Below are 25,476 nucleotides of genomic sequence, written 5' to 3'. Positions count from 1 at the left end.
GTCTCCAGCAAGGATGGAGGGTGCCCAAACTTTGTTAACTTGGTAACTTTCCCCATGAGGCTTTCCTGCTCAGATGTCAGGGGACAACTGTGTCCTGGCCCAGTCACCCAGAAGTGCATGAGTAGATGTTCACGCTGAATCTGCGTGAGGTCTTCCTCCACCTACATCTTCCCCAAATCTGCCATAACAGTTACATCACTAAAAGTCCTTAGGATAATACAGGATGTCTTGTAAATGATTAAACAGCCAACCAACTAATGAGACATGGGTGTGTCTAAGAACAGCCTGAGAAATCCCCCTCTACAAGGTCTCTTTCATTATATTGACTTAAAGAGAGGGAGAAGCAGGGAGGGGCGGGGGGGGGGCGGTGGAGGGTGGAAGCAGGTGACCAGATTAGGTCTCCAGAAACCAGACTTCTTCTGGATTTCCAGTGGTCAGGTGGTTAGTAAAGTAATTTTCAAATATATCAGTTTCTACAAATGGATGTCTCACAGCTGGGTTACGAGTTGAGAGTGGTTTTGCATCTAGGGGCTTACCTTCAATTTGTAGAAAAGAATAGTTCCCACTCCCAAACCCCATGATCATGGAGTTTCTCTGTTTAGTGTTCATAGCTCAGATTTTATCAACAGATTTGAGAGATTCCCAGGATGGCTGGACATTTTCTACTCTAAGAAGCCATGCCTTGCAACGTTAGACTGGGCTGGTCTGGGATGGGGTGGGGTTTTTAAGGAAAAATAGATAATATGTCTCTTTCATATTAATAGACCGCTGCTTTCTGCCTCCTGTTCCTTGAATTCAAGAAATAAAAATGTAGGAATTAACACAACATTGTAAATCAACTATACTTCAATAAAAAATATTAAAACTGAAAAAAATATGTATAATTGAATCACTTTGCTGTACAGCAGAAATTAACACAACGTTGTAAATCAACTATACTTCAATAAAAAATATTAAAACTGGAGAAAAAAGAAATGAAAATGTAGGAGGACCTTGGGGAAACAAAACTGTCACTAGAAACTTAACTAGCTTGTTTCCACCAACATTCAAGCCATACCCTGATTGAATGGAGATGCCCGAGTCCTGTCAAGTTTGCCCTTGGTGGTCTGAGTACTTGAGGAATTCTAGAAATCATATTCAACATTTTGTTGCTGACATATAACTATGGGCTTTTTTTTTAAATCTCAAGAAAGCAGAGCTATAGTCTTAACTGAAGGTACAAATATATCCACAATAATCTTTATTTCTCTGTGACTTTTGTTTTTTTCTTTAGTCTCTGAAAGTCACATATAAGCTGGTGAGAATGGATCTCCAAATTGCAGTGTTGTGCATATATTGACACTTGTTCTTATCCTGAAGGTTTATTTATCCAGTGGATAATGAAAATCTGCTTTGTGAATAAAAGAATAAATACAAGCTGGGTGTATCCTCTTGCCAGATCTCTCAGCAGTATTTTCACATGCCAAGCACAGGGTATGCCACCATCAGTCAAATCTATAAAAATCAGACTCGGGAAAAAGTAGCAATATTATGTTTATGAACTCTACATTTCAGCTGATTTTTTAATGATATTGGCCTTCATATTGACACTGATTAATAGTAAAGAGTGTAGGTGTTATTAACAAGTCTGTTTCACAACCACCTATTCTTCCTGTGCAGCACACGTGAAGACTAATTTCCAAACTGTGACAGTAGTCTCTTTTCATCCAGAATATCCTGTTTGTTGATTGTTCCTTAGATGTGACCTAGGAGTAGGTGGTCATTTATTGTGGCAACCTGCCAGCCATCTCATCTGGCTGTTCCTACTGTGCTATGGCTCTCAACCCACTTCTGAGCCACTTTGCTTGAACTGGTGATTCCTGCATTAAAATCAGCATCAACTCTTCTGCCTAAAAGGAGTCCACCTTTCAGCTCTTCACCCAAAAGCACTTAGAACACCCTGCTCTTCTGCTTATTCCACTTGTGTCCAGTCTGGTAGGGGTTACAGAGCTACTAAGCCTCTTGAGTACCTTTGTTTTCCTGTGAAACATTCAGAGAAAAATCTTGAAGCCAGATGGGTTGTCTGAAATGGGTCTAGAACACACTGTCACACTGAGCAGAGGCCACCACTGCTGGGTCAAGAGACCACCCATCCTGATGAAGTTCAGTAAAACAGCAGAAACAATTTTTATCTACCCAACTTCCCAGGCCTTTATTTTTAGCAAACCACTTGCCATCTCTTGGCAGGTTAAAACGTTAATAGATAATTAGAATCCGATGCAAACAAAAACCTTGAGGCGTGGATATGTAATTATGATGAGCTTTCCTGTCACAAATCATCTTGATAAGAGAATTTTTAAGTGGACCAAGTGATGACCTCTACCTCACCTCTTACCACATATGCAATAGAGTCATGTTTCACCCTTCTTTTTTTTCTTTAACATTTTGTTTTGATGTAATTTTTGACCTACCGAAAAGTTGCAAGAATAGTACCAAGAATCCCCAAATGCTTTTCACCCGGATTCCCCATACGTTATCATTTTAGTATGTTTCTTTAAATATCATTCTCTCTCTCTCTCTATGTGTGTATATATATATACATATACACATGTGTGTGTATATATATATACACACATGTATGTATATAATTATATATAATATATACAATTATATGAAATTTTTTGCTGAACTATTTAATAAATTGCGATCATGATGTCCCCTCTACTCTTAAATATTTCACTCTGTATTTCCTAAAAACAGGGCAGTCTCTTATGTAACGCCAGTACTATTATCATTGATATAATACTATTATCTACTGTACAGATCTAATTCACGTTTGATTCTCTCACTTTAAAAACCCACCTCTGAAAACAAAGATAGAAGAAGGAAGGGGAATGAAGCAACTTATAATGAGGGTCCACTTATGTATATGGTTATTTAATCATTACACCTCCACACACTCTATAAAATAGGCATCCTGGTCCTTATCAGTGAGCAAATAGATGCAGAAGTGATGCCACTTACCCAAAGGAGATAGAGCTAATAAGTGCAGGCCACCTACTTAACAACGTGACAACCTACCCTGCTGAAACATTTCAAGCTTTATCTCAATTAATTGTCATAAAATTTTTTGAAGTTGGTACTGCTGTTTTCTCCTTTTATAGATAAGGACACCAAAGCCTGAGAGTTTAGTTCACTTGCCCAAGGTCATGCAGTTAGTAAGTCTAGAGCCAAGGTTCAGATTCAGCATGTGTGACTCTAGAGAGGTGACTCTTTCCCTTCCTCAGAACACTCTTTTGGGTTGGTTTTTTTTGGCTGCGTTGGGTCTTCATTGCTGCATGCTTCTCTAGTTGGGGCGAGTGGGGACTACTCTTCGTTGTGGTGCACAGGCTTCTCATTGCGGTGGCTTCTCTTGTTGCGGAGCGTGGGCTCTAGGGTGCGTGGGCTTCAGTTATTGGGCCGCGCCGCCTCAGTAGTTGTGGCTTGTGGGCTCTACTGCGCAGACTCAGTAGTTGTGGCGCATGGGCTTTGTTGCTCCACGGCATGTGGGATCTTCCCTGAGCAGGGATCGAACCTGTTTCTCCTGCATTGGCAGGGAGATTCTTAACCACTGCGCCGCGAGGGAAGTCCCCCACTCTTTCGGTTTTACCCGAATCTGCGTTTTCTGAATTACAACTCTTAAGACACAAAATAAAACTCTTTGTTCTTGGCAGCCTTGATACTAATTATTGTTTGACATTACCAGTGGTTAAAGGATATACACAGGTACTGATATCTATGAAAGTTAATCTATATTCTTAGTATATTTGGATGTAACAGGATTTTTAGTCTAAATGAAGTAAAGGAGGGCTTCCCTGGTGGTGCAGTGGTTAAGAATCCACCTGCCAATGCAGGGAACACAGGTTCAAGCCCTGGTCCGGGAAGATCTCACATGCCGTGGAGCAATTAAGCCCGTGCACCACAACTACTGAGCCTGCACTCTAGATCCCACGAGCCGCAACTACTGAGCCTGTGTGCTGCAACTACTGAATCCCGTGTGCCTAGAGCCCGTGCTCCACAAAAAGAGAAGCCACCACAATGTGAAGCCTGTGCACTGCAACAAAGAGGAGCCCCTTCTTGCCGCAACTAGAGAAAGCCCAGGTGCAACAACGAAGACCCAACACAGCCAAAAATAAATAAATAAATAAATAAATAAATAAATAAATAAATAAATTTATTTTAAAAAATAAATAAATACACGATAAATAAATGAAGTAAAGGAGACTATAATTTGATGTACACTGATGTACACTGGATTTGGAAATGTGGACAATTGTTTTTCAATCTAGGGGATTCTTCTTCCCAAGTTGCTGTGATGGCCAGTACTTACCTATATCAGCAAACTTTTTATAGAGAGGCAGAGAGAGAATATTTTGGCTTTTTGGATTGTGTGGTCTCTGTTGCAACTAGTCAACTCTGCCATTATAAAGTGAAAGCAGCCACAGACAATACACAAAATACTGGGTGTGGCTGTGTGTCAATGAAACTTTATAGGTACTGAAATTGGAATTCAATATATTTCATGTCACAATATATTATTTTTATTTTTTCAGTCAATTAAAACTGTAAAAATGACTTGTAACTTGCAGGCAGTACCAAAACAGGGGCAGCTGGATTAGTTTGGTAACCCCTGATGTAGCTGGTCTCTGATTTAACTTTGAACAGTATGGGGCAGTGCAAAGAGCTCGTCAGTGGGACTCAGGAGAACTGGTATCTAGTCTTCTCAGCCTACTGACTGCATGAACATTGATTGGCAAGTCATTAAAAATCTCTAGTCTTCATGTATCTTATGGTATTTTTCTAGGTGAAGGGAAGTGGTAGATGATCTACGTATTCTGAAATTCTGTGAGTTTCAATTTTTTCGATCATTCCAGGTGTTACCCTGCTGGCAAGTATTATACTTATGTAAAATCACTGGCATATCTTGTTAAATTGTTATGTTTGCTTGGCTTTGTTGAACCTACAGGGCCAAATTCTTCACTTGCAGAAATATCTCTGCTAGTTGAAATTTGGCTGTGCTGTAATTTCTATCACTCTCAAGAGAAGGGCAATTACCTTGTCAGAATTATAACAGGTATCAGGAAATTGCCAAAAGGCTTTCAGAAACCAAGATATACTTTCATTTTCCTCCTCCCAAACTATTCCCCTGAGGGTCCACCTTCCTTTACAAATATTCTCAAAGGAAAATAAAAAGGCTTGAGAGAAATGCAATGAAATCTCATTGATCAGAATTTACAACAATTTAGTCTGAAATGAGCTGGCACTGTCTATGAATAAAGGTTTTGCTGTGTAAATTAAGAAGGTAATACTAATTGAGATGGAGACCTTTATAGCCTATTTAACTGAATCCACTACTTTAAAGCACATTTATAGCATTGATTTGCATCAAATCCTGTTAATTAAAATTGCTTTTTTTAAAAAAGAAAGCAAGATCTCTACTTGGTAGCAATTTCTTAGAAACTGCTATTTCCATAGGAATTTAAAGCTGATATTTATTTGAAATATGTTTTAAGTTACACATTTTGCAAATTCAGGCTGGCCCCTTCTTCAATATTTAGGTCAGCAAGATTGCACATTCCTGGAATCTAGGTACAAAGGTTTGAGAAAGAAACCCAAGAAGAGCCTAAGTATTCTGAATGAAACAATAGCAGAGAACTTGTCAGGTAGAGAAAGAGGGAGACACAACTGTCTAATGGCTAAGAGCAATGTTCACAAACTGAGAAATAGAAATTTCAGGAAATTTTTACATAACTAACGTGAAAATCACATTCGAAACCTGAGAATGGAAAATAATATCCTATTATATCCAGTTTCATTGATTCCTAAGTCAATGTGTTCTTTCTGATGTTTTTAAGATGAAAATATTTCAAGCCTACTTCTTGAAATTGCAACTATAATTGGAAAGAAGGTTCTCAACTAGGCAGTTTTTAGGTAGACGTACTACTCAGGTTTTCCTGATGTGATGAATCAAGCACAAGGCTTTCCTTCTCAAAGGAAAAATGTCTCCACATAGAAATGATCTTTCATTGGCACAGAATTAGTCTTCTGGCATTCCATGAGTTTGTTTTCTTAGAAGTGAACTTCTGACTAACAGTTGCTAGGTGAAACTGGCAGCACTTATAGAGCATATAGATTTAGATAATGTACTGTTACTACACATCCACTTTTAACCATCCAGTGCTTAGGGAAAGAAAGACCAAGAATCTACACTTCCTTGTTGACCAAAAGCAGAGAAGAGGGGAGAAAGTGAAGGAAGAAATTTCTGCATATTGAGGTATAGGGAAATCATTCTGGCTTATACATGATTTTACAGACTTTATGCTAACTAGAACAATCTGTCTATGGCCTGTCAAACATGCATTGTACATCTGATTTAACCATTTAGAAAAGAATGCATTAAAAAAAAACAAAACAAAATGGAGTAACTGTAGTTCAGGCATCTAAAATGGAGCCAGGCAGCCATTGTGGATGTGGTTTCAGACATGTTCCTGCATCACTGAGACTTGAATTTTCTGAACTTTGTCAAACTCAAGGACACCACCAGCCGTCCTCAAAACAATATCAGCTAAGAGCTGCCAACTGCAAACTTACGGTCTCACGGTCTGCCCTTGTAACTATGCAACCATTTCAGACCTCAATCAATCCTTACTTAAAAACACCCTTACCTCTTGCCAGTTCTAGTTATAATTCTTGATAAAAAACTCATGTAACTAACTGGAACCTTGCAGTTTTTGCCTTTATAAGCCTCCCGCATTTCATAGACTGGCGGGATACAATTCTAGTGCTTCTTGAATTTATGTCTCTCAGGCTGGCTATAGTGCTCAATTTGGCTGGAATAAAACTCTTTTCTACCCCTGCTATAGATTATTTATTGATTCTTTCCATCAACAAACAGAAACAAAAGCTTCTCTCTAGTTTGCCTGAGTTTATCCTTTCCTATATTTGGAAATCTGGACCAGCAATGTGTGTCAGAATAGACTCAGAGATAAAAATCAAATTGCTTCACTGATTTCTGGGTATATCTTACCTACTTTCCAGTTTTTATTTATAGGCTCCATCCCCCAGGTATATGTGGTATTCATTCCACACAAGATGAAAGACCGTTGCATTTTGGAAACATTTTGACAATTTGGTCAAGAAAGTCAGCCGTGCTAGATAGTTTCCAGTGGTTCCCAAAGTGTGGTCCCCAGAGCAGCAGCATCAATATCACCTTGGAACTTGTTAGAAATGCAAAATCTCGGGTCCTATTCCATACTGACTGCATCAGGAACTCTGTAGGTGGGGCCAACAATCTGTGTTTTTCCAAGCCCTGCAGGTGATTCTAATGTGAGCTAAAGTTTGAAAACCACTGGTTGATGGTAAAAAATCCACATAACCTGCAGCAGAAACCCTCCAGTACACTGAAAAAATCTGGTCAGTCTGAATCAGTGGTAATGTCTTAGAAGTACTATAACTATTTTCATAAGACTGTGCCTTCATCTTAGGCTCCTGGTGACTTTTAAGCAAATAATTAAACCAAAAAATGTGAGGTCATTGTGGAAAAAATAGAAAATACTACACAATAAAATATAACCATCTTTATCAATACAGATATTCATGTAAAATATATTTTAAAAAGTGGACTCATAATATACATACTGTTCTTGTTTTAGTCTCTTAACAATGTATTTTCTTTTTTTTATTGAAGTATAGTTGATTTATAATGTTGTGTTAATTTCTGCTGTACAGCAAAATGATTCAGTTATACATATATATATACATTCTTTTTCATATTCTTTTCCATTATGGTTTATCACAGGCTATTGAATATAGTTCCCTGTGCTATACAGTAAGACCCTATTGTTTATCCATTCCATATATAATAGTTTGCATCTGCTAATCCCAAACTCCCACTCCTTCCCTCCCCTCCCCCTTGGCAACCACAAGTCTGTTCTCTATGTCTGTGAGTCTGTTTCTGTTTCGTATATAAGTTCATTAACAATGTATTTTCCATTTTACAGAAGAGAAAATTGAAGACTAGGAAGGTGTATATAATAGTTTATCTCAGGCCCTAGCTAGTTAAAAGTAAGGACTAGGATTTGAATCCCAGCAGCCTCATCCCAGAGCCTTTGCTCTAAATCGTGGTGCTGAGCAACTACATTATAACTTTGTATGGCTAAATAATATTATGTTAAACAGATCTACCAAGTATATTCAATCACTTTCCTTGCTGGAAACACCTCATTTCCCCAATTTTTCTATTATCAAATACAATGCAATGATTATTCTCAATCATACATCATTGAATACTTACTCAAAATTTTCAAAGCAAAATTTCTCAAAATAGAGTTGCTGAGTTAAATGGTTTGCAGTTGATACATTTTCAAATTGCCCTGCAATTTACTCTGTCAGTAGTATAAAAGGGTGCCCTTTTCTTCACTCCTTTGAAACTTTGGGATATTATTTTCTGTCTTTTGCCAATTAGGTGAAAAATGGTAACTCTGTGTCTTAATAATTTTTTGATTATTTAAGGGGCAGAGTATTTTCCACAAGCTCATTGCCCATTTATATTTATTTATCTTTCTTAATTGTCCATTTATGTACTGGATCTACTTTTAAAAGTGAAATTTTCATTTAAACTAGAATATACATAGAAAATGGGAAACAAATTGTACATATGGAGCTCTATGAAGTTTCATAAAGTGAACTCGCATAACTGTATCAAGGTTAAAAAAAACAATATGAACAGCTTCCAGGAAGTCCCTTTTTGCCCTCTTTGTCACCATCCACCTCCCCCAAAGGTAAAGTATGCATTCTAAACAGGGGTGAGATTGCTCTCAAAGAGGTGAAAATTGGTTTTTGGAGGGGGAATATCTTACTCTATTTATGTGTAAAGCAGAGATATCCATGTACTACATAAACAAATATATAGTGTATCTGTGGTATTAAAGTATCATGAGAGGAAGTGATAATGAAAAAAAAAAAGGTTGAGGGACATCACACTATCCTACTCTGTAGTTTTGCCTGTTTTGAACTTTGTCAAAATCTTGGCCCACTTCTTAAACTGGGATGTTCTTTTCCTTTTGATTTGTAAGCGTCTTTACACGTTAAGAATATTAACATTTTGTTAAATATATGTGAATAATTTTTTCTATTTTGTTCTTTGACTTTTAACTTTGTTGACATTGTTGTTGGTTTTTGTTTGTTTGTTTGTTTTGTTTTGTACAGCAGTTTAAATTTTTCATTTTGTTGGATCTTTTCCCTCCATGTTTCTGGGAGAGCTTTCTCTGGTTCCCCGGAGTGTGAGTACACAGTAGACTACTGTCTGAATCAGGCTTGTGAAATCGGAAGGGCAAACAGCTGTGGCTACTGGTTGGGTTGGGAACAAGCTGTCTCTCCTAACAGGGAGAGTGCCTGTTTTCCATGGACCTGAGTGGCCTGTGTTGCATGGAGTGAGCCTGGGCATCATTTAAAATGCATCCCTGCCATGTAAGAGGGCATCTTGCCAGGTGAGGTGAGTTTTGCTGGAAAGACTGGAGGTCATTATGGGTTGTAGAATGGAGGGGTGATCAGAAGTGACAAGCTAGAGAAGAGGCTGCTGTGGTCTGAATGTTTGTGTCCCCCCAAAATCATATATTGAAAACCTAATGTCCTAAATGATGGCATTTGGAGGTGGGGTTTTTGGGAGGTGATTAGGTCTTGAGGATGGAGCCCTCATAAATAGGATTAGTGCCCTTACAAAAGAGGCCCAAAGAGCTAGCCCATCCCTTCTGCCATGTGAGGACACATACAAGGAGATGTCTGTAACACAGAAGAGGCCTTGCTTGACCATGCTAGCTCCCTGATCTTGGACTTTCAGTCTCCAGAAAGGTGAGGAATACACTTCTGTTGTTTATAAGCCACTCAGTCTGTGGTATTTTGTTATATCAGCCCAAATGGACTAAGACACAAGCATTGCTCACATCAAGGGAGCTGCAGTCTGACATTTCTAGCAAGACCCTTACCAAGGAACACACACAAGTGCATCTTGTATTTGAATTGTCTGAGTAGTTTTATTCTGTTCATTTGTTCATTCATTCATCCATTTAGTCATTCACTCAGTTTCAATTTTATTTAAATAGTTATTTCTGGTGGTGATTGCTTTTGTTTTTGCATTGCAATTGCAAATGCATTTGCAATTTACCTAAGTGTAACTTACCTAGATACAATGCATGAGACAGGAATCTGGTTTATTTCCTTATATGATCAGCCAGTTATCACAAAACTAATTGTGATATAATTGATCCTTTTTTAGCTGATTTGAAATGTTGTTCTTTTTATATACAGATGAGTGGACCAAACTGTGTTTGTCTCTAGACTTTTGGTTGAGACCTCCCACCACCCATCTTGTCTATTAATGTCACTGGATTGTGTTCAATTTACATATTCATTTTAAGGAAGATTTGATAGAATTGTAATACTGAGACATTCCCGTCTAGGATATTGGTGTCTCTCTCTGTTTCTTTCAAGTATTATTTTAGGTCTTTTATAAAAATCTTATAGTTTTCTTCAAATAGGTTCTACACATTTTCAAAATAAGCTTATTCCCTAAGTCTGTGCCATTTTTCCTCATATTTACTAATAATATAATTTTCCCCAGTATATCCTCTTTTTTTTTTTAACTTTAAATTTTATTTATTTATTTATTTATTTATTTATTTATTTATTTATGGCTGTGTTGGGTCTTCGTTTCTGTGCGAGGGCTTTCTCTAGTTGGGGCAAGTGGGGGCCACTCTTCATCACGGTGCGCAGACCTCTCATTATCGCGGCCTCTCTTGTTGCGGAGCACAGGCTCCAGACGCGCAGGCTCAGTAATTGTGGCTCACGGGCCTAGTTGCTCCGCGGCATGTGGGATCTTCCCAGACCAGGGCTCGAACCCGTGTCCCCTGCATTGGCAGGCAGATTCTCAACCACTGCGCCACCAGGGAAGCCCGTCCCCAGTATATCCTCTTATTGATTGTTGATTATAGACTTTCTGAATTTTAAAAATTGGTGTTTTTTGAATGTAGCTCTTTATTGAATTCTTTATTAAATGTTTATTATTTCTAATAAATTCTTGATAGTTTAATATGTAAAATGGAAGAAAGTGGACTAAAACTCTGTCCCTCCTGCTCAGCAGCCCCTCATCTCTACAGTGGCCTCAAGAACAGCCCCTTCTGAGGATCACTTTACTCCTCACAGATCATGGCTTAAAAAATAGAGAAAGGAACAACCAGATCATCTACAAATAATGGTTAGTTCACCTCTTCTTTTATTGCACATATATTTCTTATTTTGTCACATGGTAGTTATTCAATAAATATTTATTGATGTAAGGAGGAAAAAATAAATGAATAATTATATTGCCTAGTACTTCCAAAGATTATTAAAATGGTGGTAAAAACACATCTTCATCTTTTCCCTGACTCAAAGTGAAAGCTTCTAGTAACTAGAAGTTTCATCACAAAGTGTAGTACAAGTCTCATTGTTTGAAGTAGATATTTTTTATTCCATTCAAGAATCTCCTATTTTTATTCTATTAAAAGTTTTATAAGGAATGGATACTGAATTTTATAAATGTTTTAGTGACATCTATCAAGATACTCATATGTTTTCCTTCTTGCATCTTTCAAGGTTACAAATTTTCTTATTGAACTCACTATCCTTATAGTCCTTGCATAGAACTACTTGATCATGGTATCATGTTATTTGACTATACTGTTGAATTTGCAATGTCAATTTCTTGTATAATTTTTTCCCAAGTAATATTGCCTTATAATTTTCCTTTTATTAAATGCCCATTTGTCAAATTTTGGGATCAGGGTTATGCTAGCTTAGTGGTTGTCAACTCTGGCTGGTCATCAGAATCACCTCTAGTGACTTATTAAAATTTAGGTGCCTCAGCCCAATAGAAATTACTCTTCTCTAATTTATAAGTTCCTGTTTATATCTTTAATAGTGCAATACTTTTGCTTTCCTTTTATTCTTTACTCTATTGGTGGTTAGTTTACTAGCTTCGATCTTACTTCTTTAGTAAAGTAAGAATACACATTTTCCTCTGAGTACACAACTAGTTGGATCCTATGGTGTTCTCATAATTGTTAGTTTCTAAGCATGATGTAACTGTAACTTCATTTCCCTGTTGATTCAAGAGTTACTTATGAGAGAGCTTTAAAAGTTTCAAGTGATTTTTAAAAAGGGTTCATTTCTAATTTTGGTATTAATTTTTAGCTTTATTTCACAGTGGTCTAAGAACGTGACCTATGTAGATTTCACTTTTTGGAATTCAATGAGGTTTTCTTTGTGCATAATATACAGTAAATTTATATGAAAATTCAATAAATATTTAAAAAGATATCATCTACTGGTAATATGTTTTAAGGTTCAGCATTCAATATATAAATATTAAACTAAACTCAACAATTACATTGTTAATGTCTTCTGTGTCTTTATTTGCTTATTTTTTTGTCTTCTTCATTTTTCAAGGACTGGGAGGAACTCTAGGGTTTCCTATCACTATTTCATTTTTTATTTTTCTCACTTTTGCTTTTAATCAAGTATGTTAAGTTGACCCATATGATTTTTGAAGCCTCCCATAATTCATTGTCCTACTAATTTCCAGTTTGCATAGAAAAATAAAGAGCCATATATGTCTCTGCTGTGTTACTTAATGCACAGAGGCTCTAGGAGTTGCATCAATCTTCATTATGGGCTCTCCACATAATTTTTATAAGGTGAATCTCTCCTTATGTTTAATAATTCATACATTAAGCTTAACTTCTACTTTCTTTTCTGTTTGCATTTGCACCACACCTTTAGGCTGTTTGTTTATTTATCTTTAAAGTTTCAGTTTATTCTTTACTTGAAGCTTAATTCATATGAAGAAAGAACAAGCAATTCTGCATTGACTTTGCATTAGGGGTGGCTGCAGGAATGTCTTCCATTGTTAAATCAATATATTCAAACAAACACCTTCCACATACAGCAAAATTAAATAGTTCTTTCCAGTAATGAAATTCAAAGATAATATATAGAAATATCTTGCATAAGGAAGTTTTACTGATTGTTTTTTTCATTTTATTTACTTATTTATTTAGGCCGTGCTGAGCAGCTTGTGGGATCTTAGTTCCCTGACCAGGGATCAAACTCAGGTCCTGGCAATGAAAGCACTGAGTCCTAACCACTGGACCACCAGGGAATTCCTGAAGATACTACTGATTGTTTGATGTTACTACTCAGACATTATGAACAATTTTTACACAATTCTCAATCCTAGTGCTAAAATCTAAACATCCATGTAGTTTTAGAATCTGTTTCTAAACAAATTATAGTAGTTATTCTAGCGTTTTTCAGCTAAGACAGTTAATCTACAGACTTTGCAGCTAAAAATTTGAAGGCAAGCCAGCTTAAAGAGTACCAGTCTCAACACTTGATAGGTTGTTCACTCCAGAGGTCCCTAATTCACAATGTAATGTCACACACACCTAAACTCAAAAATTTCTAATCTTTCACAACACATTAACAACATTATTAAAAAAACAAAACAAAACTAGGTTGTAATTACCAAAGATGTCACATAAGGCATGCAGTTTCAAGGAGACAGCCCAGATCAGGGAGCATTCTAACCAAAACCAACACGAGTATAGAAGATAGGAATTTAAAATGTGTCAGATATTTAAAATGCTTGATGATGACTCCGATTTGCCATTTCACTCTGTCTCATATTTAGGATGTATGAAAAGCACAATCATCCCACCCATATCAGCATGTGAAATGTTAAATCCACCCACAAGAGGGTCAAAGCCTCCCCTAATTCCATATTATGCTATCTTTTAGTTGTACAGAAAAATAAGCAGCACATCATTTTACATCTTAAAATATCACTTAAAATTCTGTACATATCTGTCTGGAAATGTGTCATTTCCAGCTCTATTTTGGGCCTAGTTTTAACATTTGCAGGTGTAGATTTGGCAAACGACCTTACTCTTGGGCACTTTTTGCTGCTCCTTCCACTGACTTGACCTCCCTCTTGGGCACTGAGGGTATTTTATTGTTGGTTGCAACGGGGAGGTGGAACCAGGTGCCTGGCTGGGACCTATCTTTCCACTTTTCATCCTTTGGAATAACTTTAATTTAGTTGTATTTGTTTTTGATTACAGCACATAATTGAGTTTAGTTTTTGGCCAAATCTCAGTCCTTTGCTTCTAGTAGGCAAATATGTTCTAGTTATATATTTTTGGTAAAAATAAAATATGTGATCTTTTATCCTTTTACTATATTTTATTTTTATTTATTTATTTTTTACTTGTTACTTTTTGTTTTTGGCCATGCTGTGTGGCATGTGGGATCTTAGTTCTCTGACCAGGGATCGAACCCTCACCCCCTGCATCGGAAGTGCGGAGTCTTAACCACTGGACCGCCAGGGAAGTCCCTTTTACTATATTTTATGTGTTTCCTCTTGATTTCTTTTTCATTGAATTTTCCGATTTTGGAATATGATTTCTGTGTTCTTTTCCCCCTGGAACATTGGAAACTACTTTTAAAAGCTCTAGGAAGTATTTTAAGTGATTAAACGTCCCTAACCTTTTACTTTGGGTTCCTCAAGAAGCTATTTTGGTTACTAAAAATTCTTAAGCCTCTATATTACCAAAGTTTCACTGTTAGTCCATTGACCCTGTTAAATATTTTCTTAAGACTATGTAGTATACATTTTCCAAAAGTTACTTGTATATCTTGAAGTAAATGGCATTCAAAACTATACAGCAGAAACTAACACACCATTGTAAAGCAATTATACTCCAATAAAGATGTTACAAAGAAAACAACTATATTACCAATTCTTGACTGCTATGCTCAGGTTACTATTTATCTTGCAGAAGACTTTCAGATGTGCCCTGTTTATTAATTTATTTTTGGACTGCTTATATTCTTGTTTTCAGTTCTTCTATTTGCCTAAAATTACTGTGGGTGGTTTTTATCTTGCTGTCTGTTTCCTTGGAAGCTGTTAAAATCTTCCTAGAGCTTGAGCTGGAGAGCCCAATGAAGCAAGTAAATATTAAAAGCCCAGTGATTCAGAAGGATGAGTAGGTGGAGAAAGCACATAGGCTGTAGGCAGTCCAAACAGGAGTCTTCATCTCTGCTTGGCTTCTTTGGGTTTGTTGAGTCTGCAGAATCAGGGACCCTTATTCCATATCTATCTTTACTGGAAGCAAACCATCGCCTGTGTCAGGCTGCCTCTCTTTAGTTTCTGGTGCTGTGATTGGAGACTGTTCTATCTCAGTGTGTTGGGGGTCCTCATCTTCAGGACTGTGTTTCCTGATGAACAACCCTTGTATTTGGTGTCAACAGCACCAGAGGCAACACCCCCAAAGGTTGCTGCCTCCGTGTCTCTTTTGACGGGTGTATCCTTCCAGTCTCGGTCCCACCTCCAAGTGGGGTCCTGTGGGTGACCCAGCTCTTCTAAAGGAGTAGAACCTTTCTTCCACTCCCTGATTATTTCTCCAGCCCTCATGCGTCAAAATAAAGATACCATGTCTTTCCTAAGAAATCTGGGCAACTACTTATACACTCTGGAGTTTTAGTTAAGTATTTACTGGCTATGTGGATAAGAAGGTGATTTTGTTCAATCTGAATGGCTATTTATTGCACAGGTCTGAATAATTACATGTTTTTAAAGGCCTTCTGCCAAGGGGTTATCTGAGAGAGGCATGCAGCTCATTTTTCATGAATGGTAAATCCATTTTTAGCAGATTTACCTCTGATTCTTAGGCCTGAAACTGACCTAGTGAGCCCTGCATGTATCCTGGTTGGGAAACTGCTTAATAGGAAAGCTGAGCAACCCCGGGAGTTAGGATGGGTCATTGGCCACCATGGGCACATCACTGAGTCACTGTGGTCCTCAGTTTCCTCCTCTGGAAGATAAGAATAACACCACCTGTGCTGCCCCACACAGCATGGGGCTTTGTGAGGAACACATGAGATAATATAGGAGAAGACAGTGGGCCAGGAAGAGCGAAGCAGGCCACAGGAACAAGCTTTCTCTGCTCATCCTCCCGGAAGTGAGGGGAGCAGAAGTTTCCTTCTCAAAGATCTTACTCCTCTAAGAGAAAAATGTTTCAGCTAAAAAAGAAATAAATATCAAATTACCAATGACATTTTTTACAGAGCTAGAACAAATCATCTTAAAATTTGTATGGAGACACAAAAGACCCCGAATAGCCAAAGCAGTCTTGAGGGAAAAAAACGGAGCTGGAGGAATCAGACTCCCTGACTTCAGACTATATTAAAAAGCTACAGTAATCAAGACAATATGGTACTGGCACAAAAACGGAAACATAGATCAATGGAACAAGATAGAAAGCCCAGAGATAAACCCACGCACCTATGGTCAACTAATCTATGACAAAGGAGGCAAAGATATACAATGGAGAAAAGACAGTCTCTTCAATAAGTGGTGCTGGGAAAACTGGACAGCTACATGTAAAAGAATGAAATTAGAATACTCCCTAACACCATACACAAAAATAAACTCAAAATGGATTAGAGACCTAAATGTAAGACTGGACACTATAAAACTCTTAGAGGAAAACATAGGAAGAACACTCTTTGACATAAATCACAGCAAGATCTTTTTTGATCCACCTCCTAGAGTAATGGGAATAAAAACAAAAATAAACAAATGGGACCTAATGAAAGCTTTTGCACAGCAAAGGAAACCATAAACAAGATGAAAAGACAACCCTCAGAATGGGAGAAAATATTTGTAAACGAATCAACAGACAAAGGATTAATCTCCAAAATATATAAACAGCTCATTCAGCTCAATATTAAAGAAACAAACACCCCAATCCAAAAATGGGCAGAAGACCTAAATAGACATTTCTCCAAAGAAGACATACAGATGGCCACGAAGCACATGAAAAGATGCTCAGCATCACTAATTATTAGAGACATGCAAATCAAAACTACAATGAGGTATCACCTCACACCAGTTAGAATGAGCATCATTAGAAAATCTACAAACAACAAATGCTGGAGAGGGTATGGAGAAAAGGGAACCCTCTTGCACTGTTGGTGGGAATGTAAATTGAAACAGCCATTATGGAGAACAATATGGAGGTTCCTTAAAAAACTAAAAATAGAATTACCATATGACCTAGCAATCCCACTACTGGGCATATACCCAGAGAAAACTGTAATTCAAAAAGACACATGTACCCGAATGTTCATTGCAGCACTATTTACAGTAGCCAGGTCATGGAAGCAACCTAAATGCCCATCAACAGACGAATGGATAAAGAAGAAGTGGTACATATATACAATGGAATATTACTCAGCCATAAAAAGGAACGAAATTGAGTCATTTGTTGAGACGTGGATGGACCTAGAGACTGTCATACAGAGTGAAGTAAGTCAGAAAGAGAAAAACAAATATCGTATATTAACACATGTATGTGGAACCTGGAAAAATGGTACAGATGAGCCAGTTTGCAGGGCAGAAGTTGAGACACAGATGTAGAGAACAGACATATGGACACCAAGGGGGGAAAACTGTGGTGGGGTGGGGATGGTGGTGTGCTGAATTGGGCGATTGGTGTTGACATGTATACACTGATGTGTATAATATTGATGACTAATAAGAGCCTGCAGTATAAAAAAACAAACAAAACAACTAATACTAAACTTTCATTGGGTTATTTGTATGGAAATATGTTAATATAAATGTTTCAGACATGAAATTTCTAAAAAAAAAAAAAAAAGAATAAATAGGCAGTCTGTTTCATCTTTCCCATTCATTCATTCATTCATCATTCATTCATTCAACACAACAGTCAATAAGACCCATTCCTCCCTTCATGGAGCTTATGTTGCAGGAGCAGAGACGGGCAATATACAAGTACAAAAGCAAGATCAGTGATAGGCATCATTAAGAAAAGTGGGAGAAAGAGCCAAATCCAAAGGAGAAGTTGTTCAATGGGTACGGAGCTTCTGTGATACAGGATGAATGAGTTCTAGAGACCTGCTCTATCACACAGTTCCTGGAACAATTCTGTACTGTGCCCTTGAACATTCGTCAAAAGGGTAGATCTCTAAATACAGAATTACTAGGGTTTCCCCTGAAACAAATATAATAAGTCAACTTTACTTCAATAAGTAAAAATAAAATAAAATTTTATTTAGGGGAAAAAGTAGAAAAAAAGATCGATCTCATTTAAGTATTCTTACCACAAAAAGGAGGGCGATATGACACTTCCTGAGGTAATGGATATGTTTATCACCGTGATTGTGGTGATGGTTTCACAGGTATATGCATATGTCCAAACTCATTAAATTATATATACTAAATAAGTACAATGGTTTTCTTTGAATAACAATTATAACTCAATAAAGCTGTTAAAAAGAAAAGTGGAAAAGAAAAAGACCCAGAAAAGGACCAGATGGAAGAGGCATTATAGCTGCTTTTTTAGATAACGTGGTCAAGAAAGAACAATTTTTTTTTTTACTCTGGAGAATTAAAATCTTTAAAAACTGCCTAGTAAGCTCATAATGTTTGAAATTTCCCAAAAGACCGTTATATACCTCTTCCTTTTTGTGTTTTATAACAGCATTTTGAGACACACAGTCTAGATATGATCTAGATTTGAGAAGTAACCACAAGGAATCTGAGACCCAACTGGAAAAAAATTTCAAAATAGTGAATGTACATACCCATTTCATGTCTGGTGCTGCCCACGCCCAGGCCATATGTCTCTAAAGCATCCTTTACTGTTTTCATAGATTCATCGTACTTGGCTGCTAGGCCAAGGAAGTTATAGGAACCCATATTGATGACATCTTTGATGATTCTTCCAGTAAACCTGCAGAGAGAAGGGCAGGTGAACACAAAGGGCTTTCTCATTTAATATCATCCTAGCGCCCCAGAAAAGACTCTCACAAAGAGACCTTGGGTTTGGCCCAACTCACATCTTTTCTTTTTGATTTGCCTTGTTGTCACCACAAAATGATTTGTCCTTAGAGGAGAGTCACCTCATAATGAGGCTGGGCAGAGCATTGGGAAAAGGTTTCCAGGCTATGGAGTATTACTCAGCCCTGGTTTGTCTTGGGTACTTGCTTTCATGACACATGTGCTCTGGTTTAAATTTCAGCAGGGACTTTCTAAATCAGAAAGAGCCATGGTCATCACTGGCTCCCTCAGCAGGAAGTAGGAGGGTACGATTTGTCAATAAAGCTGAAAAGGACTCTTCCCGGCTGGCTCTGTGTATCCTGCACCTTCTGCCACTGATTCCTCTTTAATCACAATACAAGTAAGCTGCCCTTGGCAACTTAATTACTGTGACTTCTCCCATTGGCATCATGAGGGCTTGCAAAGGGCTGAATGATGGAAGAGCAGCTGTTCCATTGCTTTGTGTTTTTTTCAGATCTGTAACCTGGTGCCCATGCTAGAATTTCCTTGAAAGCATTTTCTTTCAACCAAGCCCCTCCAGGTGGCCGCCTCACCTAAATGTCCAGTTGTAGTCATCTGACACCCTCTCCATCACATCGAACAGAGCCCCCGGGGCACTGCAGATTGGCCGGTTCCAGTTGTCTCTGATTCTCATGTAAAGGTTCCGTGTATAAAAATTCTCAAAGCTTTGATACAGCGGCACAAAATCCTGTTATAACAGAGGCAGAAGTTTACCTTTGGTCTCTCGCTTTTTGTAGTTCATTTGCAATTGAACACTAAAAGACGTGGAGGAACCATGAAAATATTCCGTCTGCAAATATTTTGAGCAAGGTTCTTGGGTAAGGGGTTGGATGGGGTCCACAAATAACTCTGTGAGTCCTCCACCTCCAAAGAACTTACCTTTTAGTGGGGGAAGTAAAACCTGTGGCAAATAAAAGTAACAAAAATGACAGCAAAATACAAGTCCCCAAATGAGTGCTGGAGACAACGAATCCCAGTGTTCCTGAGAGGGAGAATTGGGCTTAGGAACCTTCTTAGAATTCGAGAATAATGCCATTTGCCTCAACAGGGATGGATCTGGAGATGATCATACTAAGTGAAGTAAGGCAGACAGAGAAAGACAAATACCACATGATATTGCTTATATGCTGAATCTAAAAAAAAAGACACAAATGAATGTATTTACAAAACAGAAACAGACTCACAGACTTAGAGAACAACTCACGGTTACCAGGGGGGAACGGTTGGGGGGAGGGATAGATTGGGAGTTTGGGATTGACATGTACTCTCTGCTATATTTAAAATAGATAACCAACAAGGACCCACTGTATTGCACAGGGAACTCTGCTCAATACTCTGTAATAAGCTAAGTGGGAAAAGAATTTGAAAACCAACAGATACATGTATATGTATAAAACTGAATCACTTTGCTGTATACCCAAAACTAACACTACATTGTTAATCAACCATACTACAGTATGAAATAAAAAAAAAAAAGATCTGGTCCAGAAAAGAAGGCCTGCTTTGAGGGTACAGTTTTCCTATTCCTCTGCACCGGTGAGCTTCCTGCCTCTGTGTGGGTGTATTTTCACCCCAACCCATTCCTTTGAGCACCAATGAGGTTTCTTCAGGAACAGTCAATGCCTTCCAAAGGTCACTGTCCTCTAGTCTCAGGTAAGCCTCCCACAGCTTTGTAACTGTACCAAAAAATGAAACTGGACTAGATATTGCAAAAACAGAAGCACTGCAATGGGGTGTATCCTTATCTACCTGTAGATTTAACTCGTCACATGGCCTACTCACTATATTTTTCTTCCTGACACAAAAGGCTAAATGTGAGAGTGAACCCCAGGCCACAAGGACACAATCATTTTTGGGAGCAGGATATAGGTGGGTTGAACAAAACCTAATAATGCAGCCACAAAAGTGCCTTTGTTTCTCCTACAATATGACACTCTTTCTTTTTCCACTGTTAAGCTTGTAGGGTACCTTATCATTTTCCAAGTGTTATAGATATATCAATCCTACTTTTATAGACAATTCAACAGAAAGTCAGAAAATCTGAGTGGACAGATTGGGATTTGTACCCAGTTCTATAACCAATGCTCTTTTGAATAAATCATGCTGCAGGGATAGGAATTTAAAAGGGATTGAAGAGAACATATCCATGGCACATTGTAAAAAATACTACCAAATTTGGAAGCATGTCCCTTCTTTTTTTGATTTAACTACTTGCCTGTTCAGTAGCAAATAGAATCATGGATTTGTAGAGAGAGAAAGAATCATTATCAAACATAGTTTTTCATTTGTGCCTACATTGATGCTTCTGTTCTCACCTAATATTTCATTTTTTATTATTATTTCCTCTTGAGAAACAGCTGTTTCTCCTACTAGGGTTGAGCTCAGAATAATAATAAAATATGTTTGTGTTTTCCTTTTTGTTGGGAAGGGTAACTGTATTTTAGACAGTTCTTTGAAGTATGAGAAACACAAAGTAAGGATGGGTAAATTTAATTTTTCTTATTAAGAAATTAGAGGAAGGTTGAATAAAGATGGCAGATTCAGTGCTTGTACGTATTCTACCAATCATCTAAAAGCCCTGTGAAATGACAAAAAGTAGATACTTAAAAAACAAAATAAATTTATAAATTTATACATCATCAATGAATCAGAAATATTGAAGGATCACAAAAGATAGAACATAATAAGATCTGCTCAATGCAGAAATAAGACCACAGGAAACCATAGCTCTAAAACATTTGCAGAGAAGAATGGTATGGACATACACTAACTGTAGTGAACCTTAAAGCCAACAGTTGATAACTACAAGAAGTTGATACCCTGGGTGATTAATGAAGCAATATCTATTTGTTCTTCTTTTATTGGGTTAATAAGTAAGAAGCAGTTACATTGTCCACAGCACAAAGCACTGTAATGGGCAGCAAGAACTGACTGGAAGAACAAGGCTCCACTGTAGAGAGGTGGGGAGACCACACAGAAAGAACACAAGCCCCTGGTCCAGGCAACACATTCCATTTTCTTTCTACAAACACTCAAGACAGGTGGATGTGTAAGCAAATAAGGATTCCTAAATTCAAAAATGAGCATAAAACAAAATGTCATCACCATTACAGGAAAACTAGCACAATAAGAGGCACCAAATTCAATAAGCAGAACTGACATTTAGTGAAAATACTTCATAGAGCAAACAGAAAAAGAATTTAAAAATATGTAAGTAATGTGTTTAGAAAGACACAACAAAACAATGGATCCTTTTAAAAAATTAAACGTTCAAAAGTACAATGAACACAGCTGAGAAGTAAATTAATAAACTAGCATAGTCAGTTGACTAATCATTCCAGGACAGAGAAAACATGAAGGAAAAGTCAAGAGATATGAAGGGCAGATTCAGAAGGTCCAATATCTCCCTAGAAGGATTTGCAAGATTGAAGGAAGGAGGAGAAGGAGGAGATGAGGTGAAAGAGGAAGAAAAGGAAGTTAAAAAAAAAAGGAGGAGGAGGAGGGGCAAGTTCCAGAGAGGAAGGAAGTTTTGAATCCTAAGACGTAAATAGTCTATCAGGTCCTGAATAGAGCAAATAAGGAAAAACCCATGCCAAGCTACATCCTGGTTAAATTTCTGAAGTCAAAGGGAAGAATCTCAAAAGGCTTCAGAGAAGGGGGAAAGGCAGTTTATAGACAAGGGAATATGAATTAGACTGCTTCAGACTTTTCTTAGGTGACAATGTTGGAAAAGAGTATGAAGGAAAATTATTTTGAACTTAAAATCCTATAATCAGCCAAGTCAGCAAACAAATGTGAAGATCCAAGTAAAAACTTTCCAATATATGTAAGGAGTCTTGAGTTTAACTCCCTTTTCTATAATAATTGAGCATGTACCTCAATAAAACAATGAAATAAATATGGAGGAAGACAGATGCCAGAAAAAATAGTGAGTGAAGAAACTGATGGAATATGGTTTAGCCCAAGTAGTTTTATATTTGTAGTATAAAGAAACAGAAACTAAAAATTCACAAATAAATGACAACATGGAGAATGGGTATATGGGAGAAAGAAAGTGAAACTTTATTAAATTCTTCTCCTGGTCAGGGGAAGACTCTAGTTACTAAATAATGGTAACTAAATTCTAAATATATGTGTTAAATATTCGAAGAGAACCATTAAAAAACCAGTGAGGGATATATTATATATAACTTCTTAACAGGGACAAGGAGAAAAAAAATGCAGAACAAAGAAAACTCAATCAAATGTACCGAAAATATGAAAGGAGAAATATTAAAATTTTAAAAATTAAAAATAAGCAACAGAAAATGTGAATGTAAAATATAAAGATGGCAGGAATAAGTTTAAGCAAATGAGTAATTAAAATATTAAGTTCAACCATATGGAATTGCCAATGTTTGACTCTTTTTGACCTATAAAAATAGCAATTTCATATGGTTCAAGTAGGTAATTGCTCATAGGTTATATTATTAAAATACAGAAGCTTTCACATTTGTTTTAAAAATAAATCTATATGCTTCTCGTAAGAGACATACATTTCTGAAATTGATGAAGACTGAAAATAGATGACTCTTGAAGAAAAAGCAGATATATAAATATTAATATCAGGCAAAATAGAGTACAAGGTGAAAGCATGATAAAAGGAAAAAAATCCACCAAGAACTATAAGAGCCATGGTCTTTTGTGTATCTGACAGTTACATTGAAACACATAAGAAAAAAAAAAAAAAAAAGACTAAGAAATCCACAATCACAGTGAAAGGCATTAATATACATTTCTCTGAAATTATAAGTTTGAGTAGACAAAAAATAAATCTAGGGGATTCGAGTAACATAACAAGTTTATTGTAATAGACCAAAAGACAATATACAATTTTTCATGGCACACGTGGGAAATTACAAGAAATTCCAATACGACTATCTGAGAAGCTGTGACAACTAAGGTGACAGCATTTGAGCTTAAAATATGAAAATATAAAGAGCTTTCCTATATGCCATCAATAATTAATTAGAATATGGGCTAGGGAAAAAAGATAGTATTCAAATAGCACCATCATCAAAAAATTGTACCCAAATAATAATCATAAGAGGAAATGGTAAAGATCTCCAGCGTATAGTTAGGTGAAAAAAAAGGCAGTCACACAACAGTATGTATGATATGAACCTATTTATGTTAAGGAAAGGACAGGGTAAGTGCAAGTGAGCATATGTGTAACTAAATGCATGAAAAAGAAAGGAAGGATGAACAAAGAGATGGCTTTTGCTGGCTAGTTCCACAATAAAAAGGAAAGGGAAAAAAAGACATGAGAAGGGGCTTGTCATAAGCCATTCATTTCACACATTGGCTTAGCACTAGTTAATAGACATTAGCAAAGCTCTACCTTATTGAGATCAATCAACCTTGCTACTATTCTTGCTACAAATCTACTTTTGCAGATTCCTTCTTGCTAAGGGAAGCAGAGAGTTCTATATTGTAAAAAAACTAGAAAAATGATTTGACTAACATTTTAATGACACATCAGAAATTGTGTGTGTGTGTTTGGATATCTGTATATTTATATATATCCAAAGAAATGTTGACCTGAGGACTCACTGTAGGAGGCTGTAATCTGATTTTACTGATGGTTTTATTTTAAAATGTATTTCTCAAACTTCGATTCTGGAGATTTTTCCCCACCTATGACTCACACTCTAATGCTAGATGCAGTCATGGAAAATATTCATTCCTTGTGAAGGTGCATTTGCTTTTTAGAAGCAGCCAGAAGGTATCTGGAACCAAGCCTGGTTGGGGAGATTGGGGATACCACTGCTAGTGATTCCTGATGCATTTAAAGCTGTTGATTTCTTGGTGTACTTAATCAAGGAAGTGAGGGAGTGAGTCGTGCTGATACCTGAGGGAGGACCACTCCGGGAAGAGGGAAAGGCAAGTGAGAAATCCAAGAGGTAGGTGTGGGTGGGCTGTGTTTCAAAAAGAGCAAGGAGGTCCTAGTGTTTGAAGCAGAGTGATGAGGCTCATAGAGGGGGCTGCATTCTGTAACACCTTGGCTAGTTCTGGCTCTTACTCTGAGTGAGAAGGGAAGGCATTAAAGGGTTTTGGCCAGAGATACCATGGGAACCCACTTAGGTTTAAAAAGATCATGTTGGCTGTTAGTTGAGAAGAGACTGAAGGTATTGAAGTATTCCCATCCTACAAGCTGCTGGCTAATGGGAAACCCCAGGGAAACTCTTTCATTTTGGACCCACCCAGATCCAAACAGGAAGCCCAGTGCTTGGGCCGTTGGTTTGCTTTGGACAAAACCATATCTCATACCCAGTGACCTTCATGGACCCCATCCTTCAAAACACTCGGAAGAAAGTCCCTCTGGGTGAATCCTGCTGTTATTTCAGAATGCCAAGTGTGGATGCAAAAGAGCAAGTTTTAATTCATGCAAACATTTGGAGATCTATGTTAAAGTTTTCTACAGTTACAACTTGCTGAACCCCCTTTGTTTCATGTGT

At 37.3% G+C, this 25,476-nt stretch overlaps 1 protein-coding gene across 6 annotated transcripts in view; it reads right to left on the bottom strand.

The window, feature by feature from the left end:
* Positions 1 to 25,476, bottom strand: part of SPTLC3 (serine palmitoyltransferase long chain base subunit 3) — a 132,927-nt gene that overhangs the window by 76,001 nt on the left and 31,450 nt on the right. For all 6 annotated transcript variants that reach the window (XM_082428606.1, XM_082428603.1, XM_082428604.1 and 3 more), the window contains exons 4-5: positions 19,513 to 19,667; positions 18,724 to 18,872 (exon numbers count right to left, since the gene is read on the bottom strand). In XM_082428606.1, coding sequence (XP_082284732.1) covers positions 18,724 to 18,872; positions 19,513 to 19,667 — 304 coding nt within the window. The remainder of the gene's footprint in view (positions 1 to 18,723; positions 18,873 to 19,512; positions 19,668 to 25,476) is intronic.

Source organism: Balaenoptera physalus (genome assembly GCF_965194825.1).
Source record: "Balaenoptera physalus genome assembly, chromosome: 16".
Lineage (NCBI taxonomy): Eukaryota > Metazoa > Chordata > Mammalia > Artiodactyla > Balaenopteridae > Balaenoptera > Balaenoptera physalus.
Note: the sequence above shows the minus strand (reverse complement) of the source record. Positions and strands in the feature narration are given on the sequence as shown.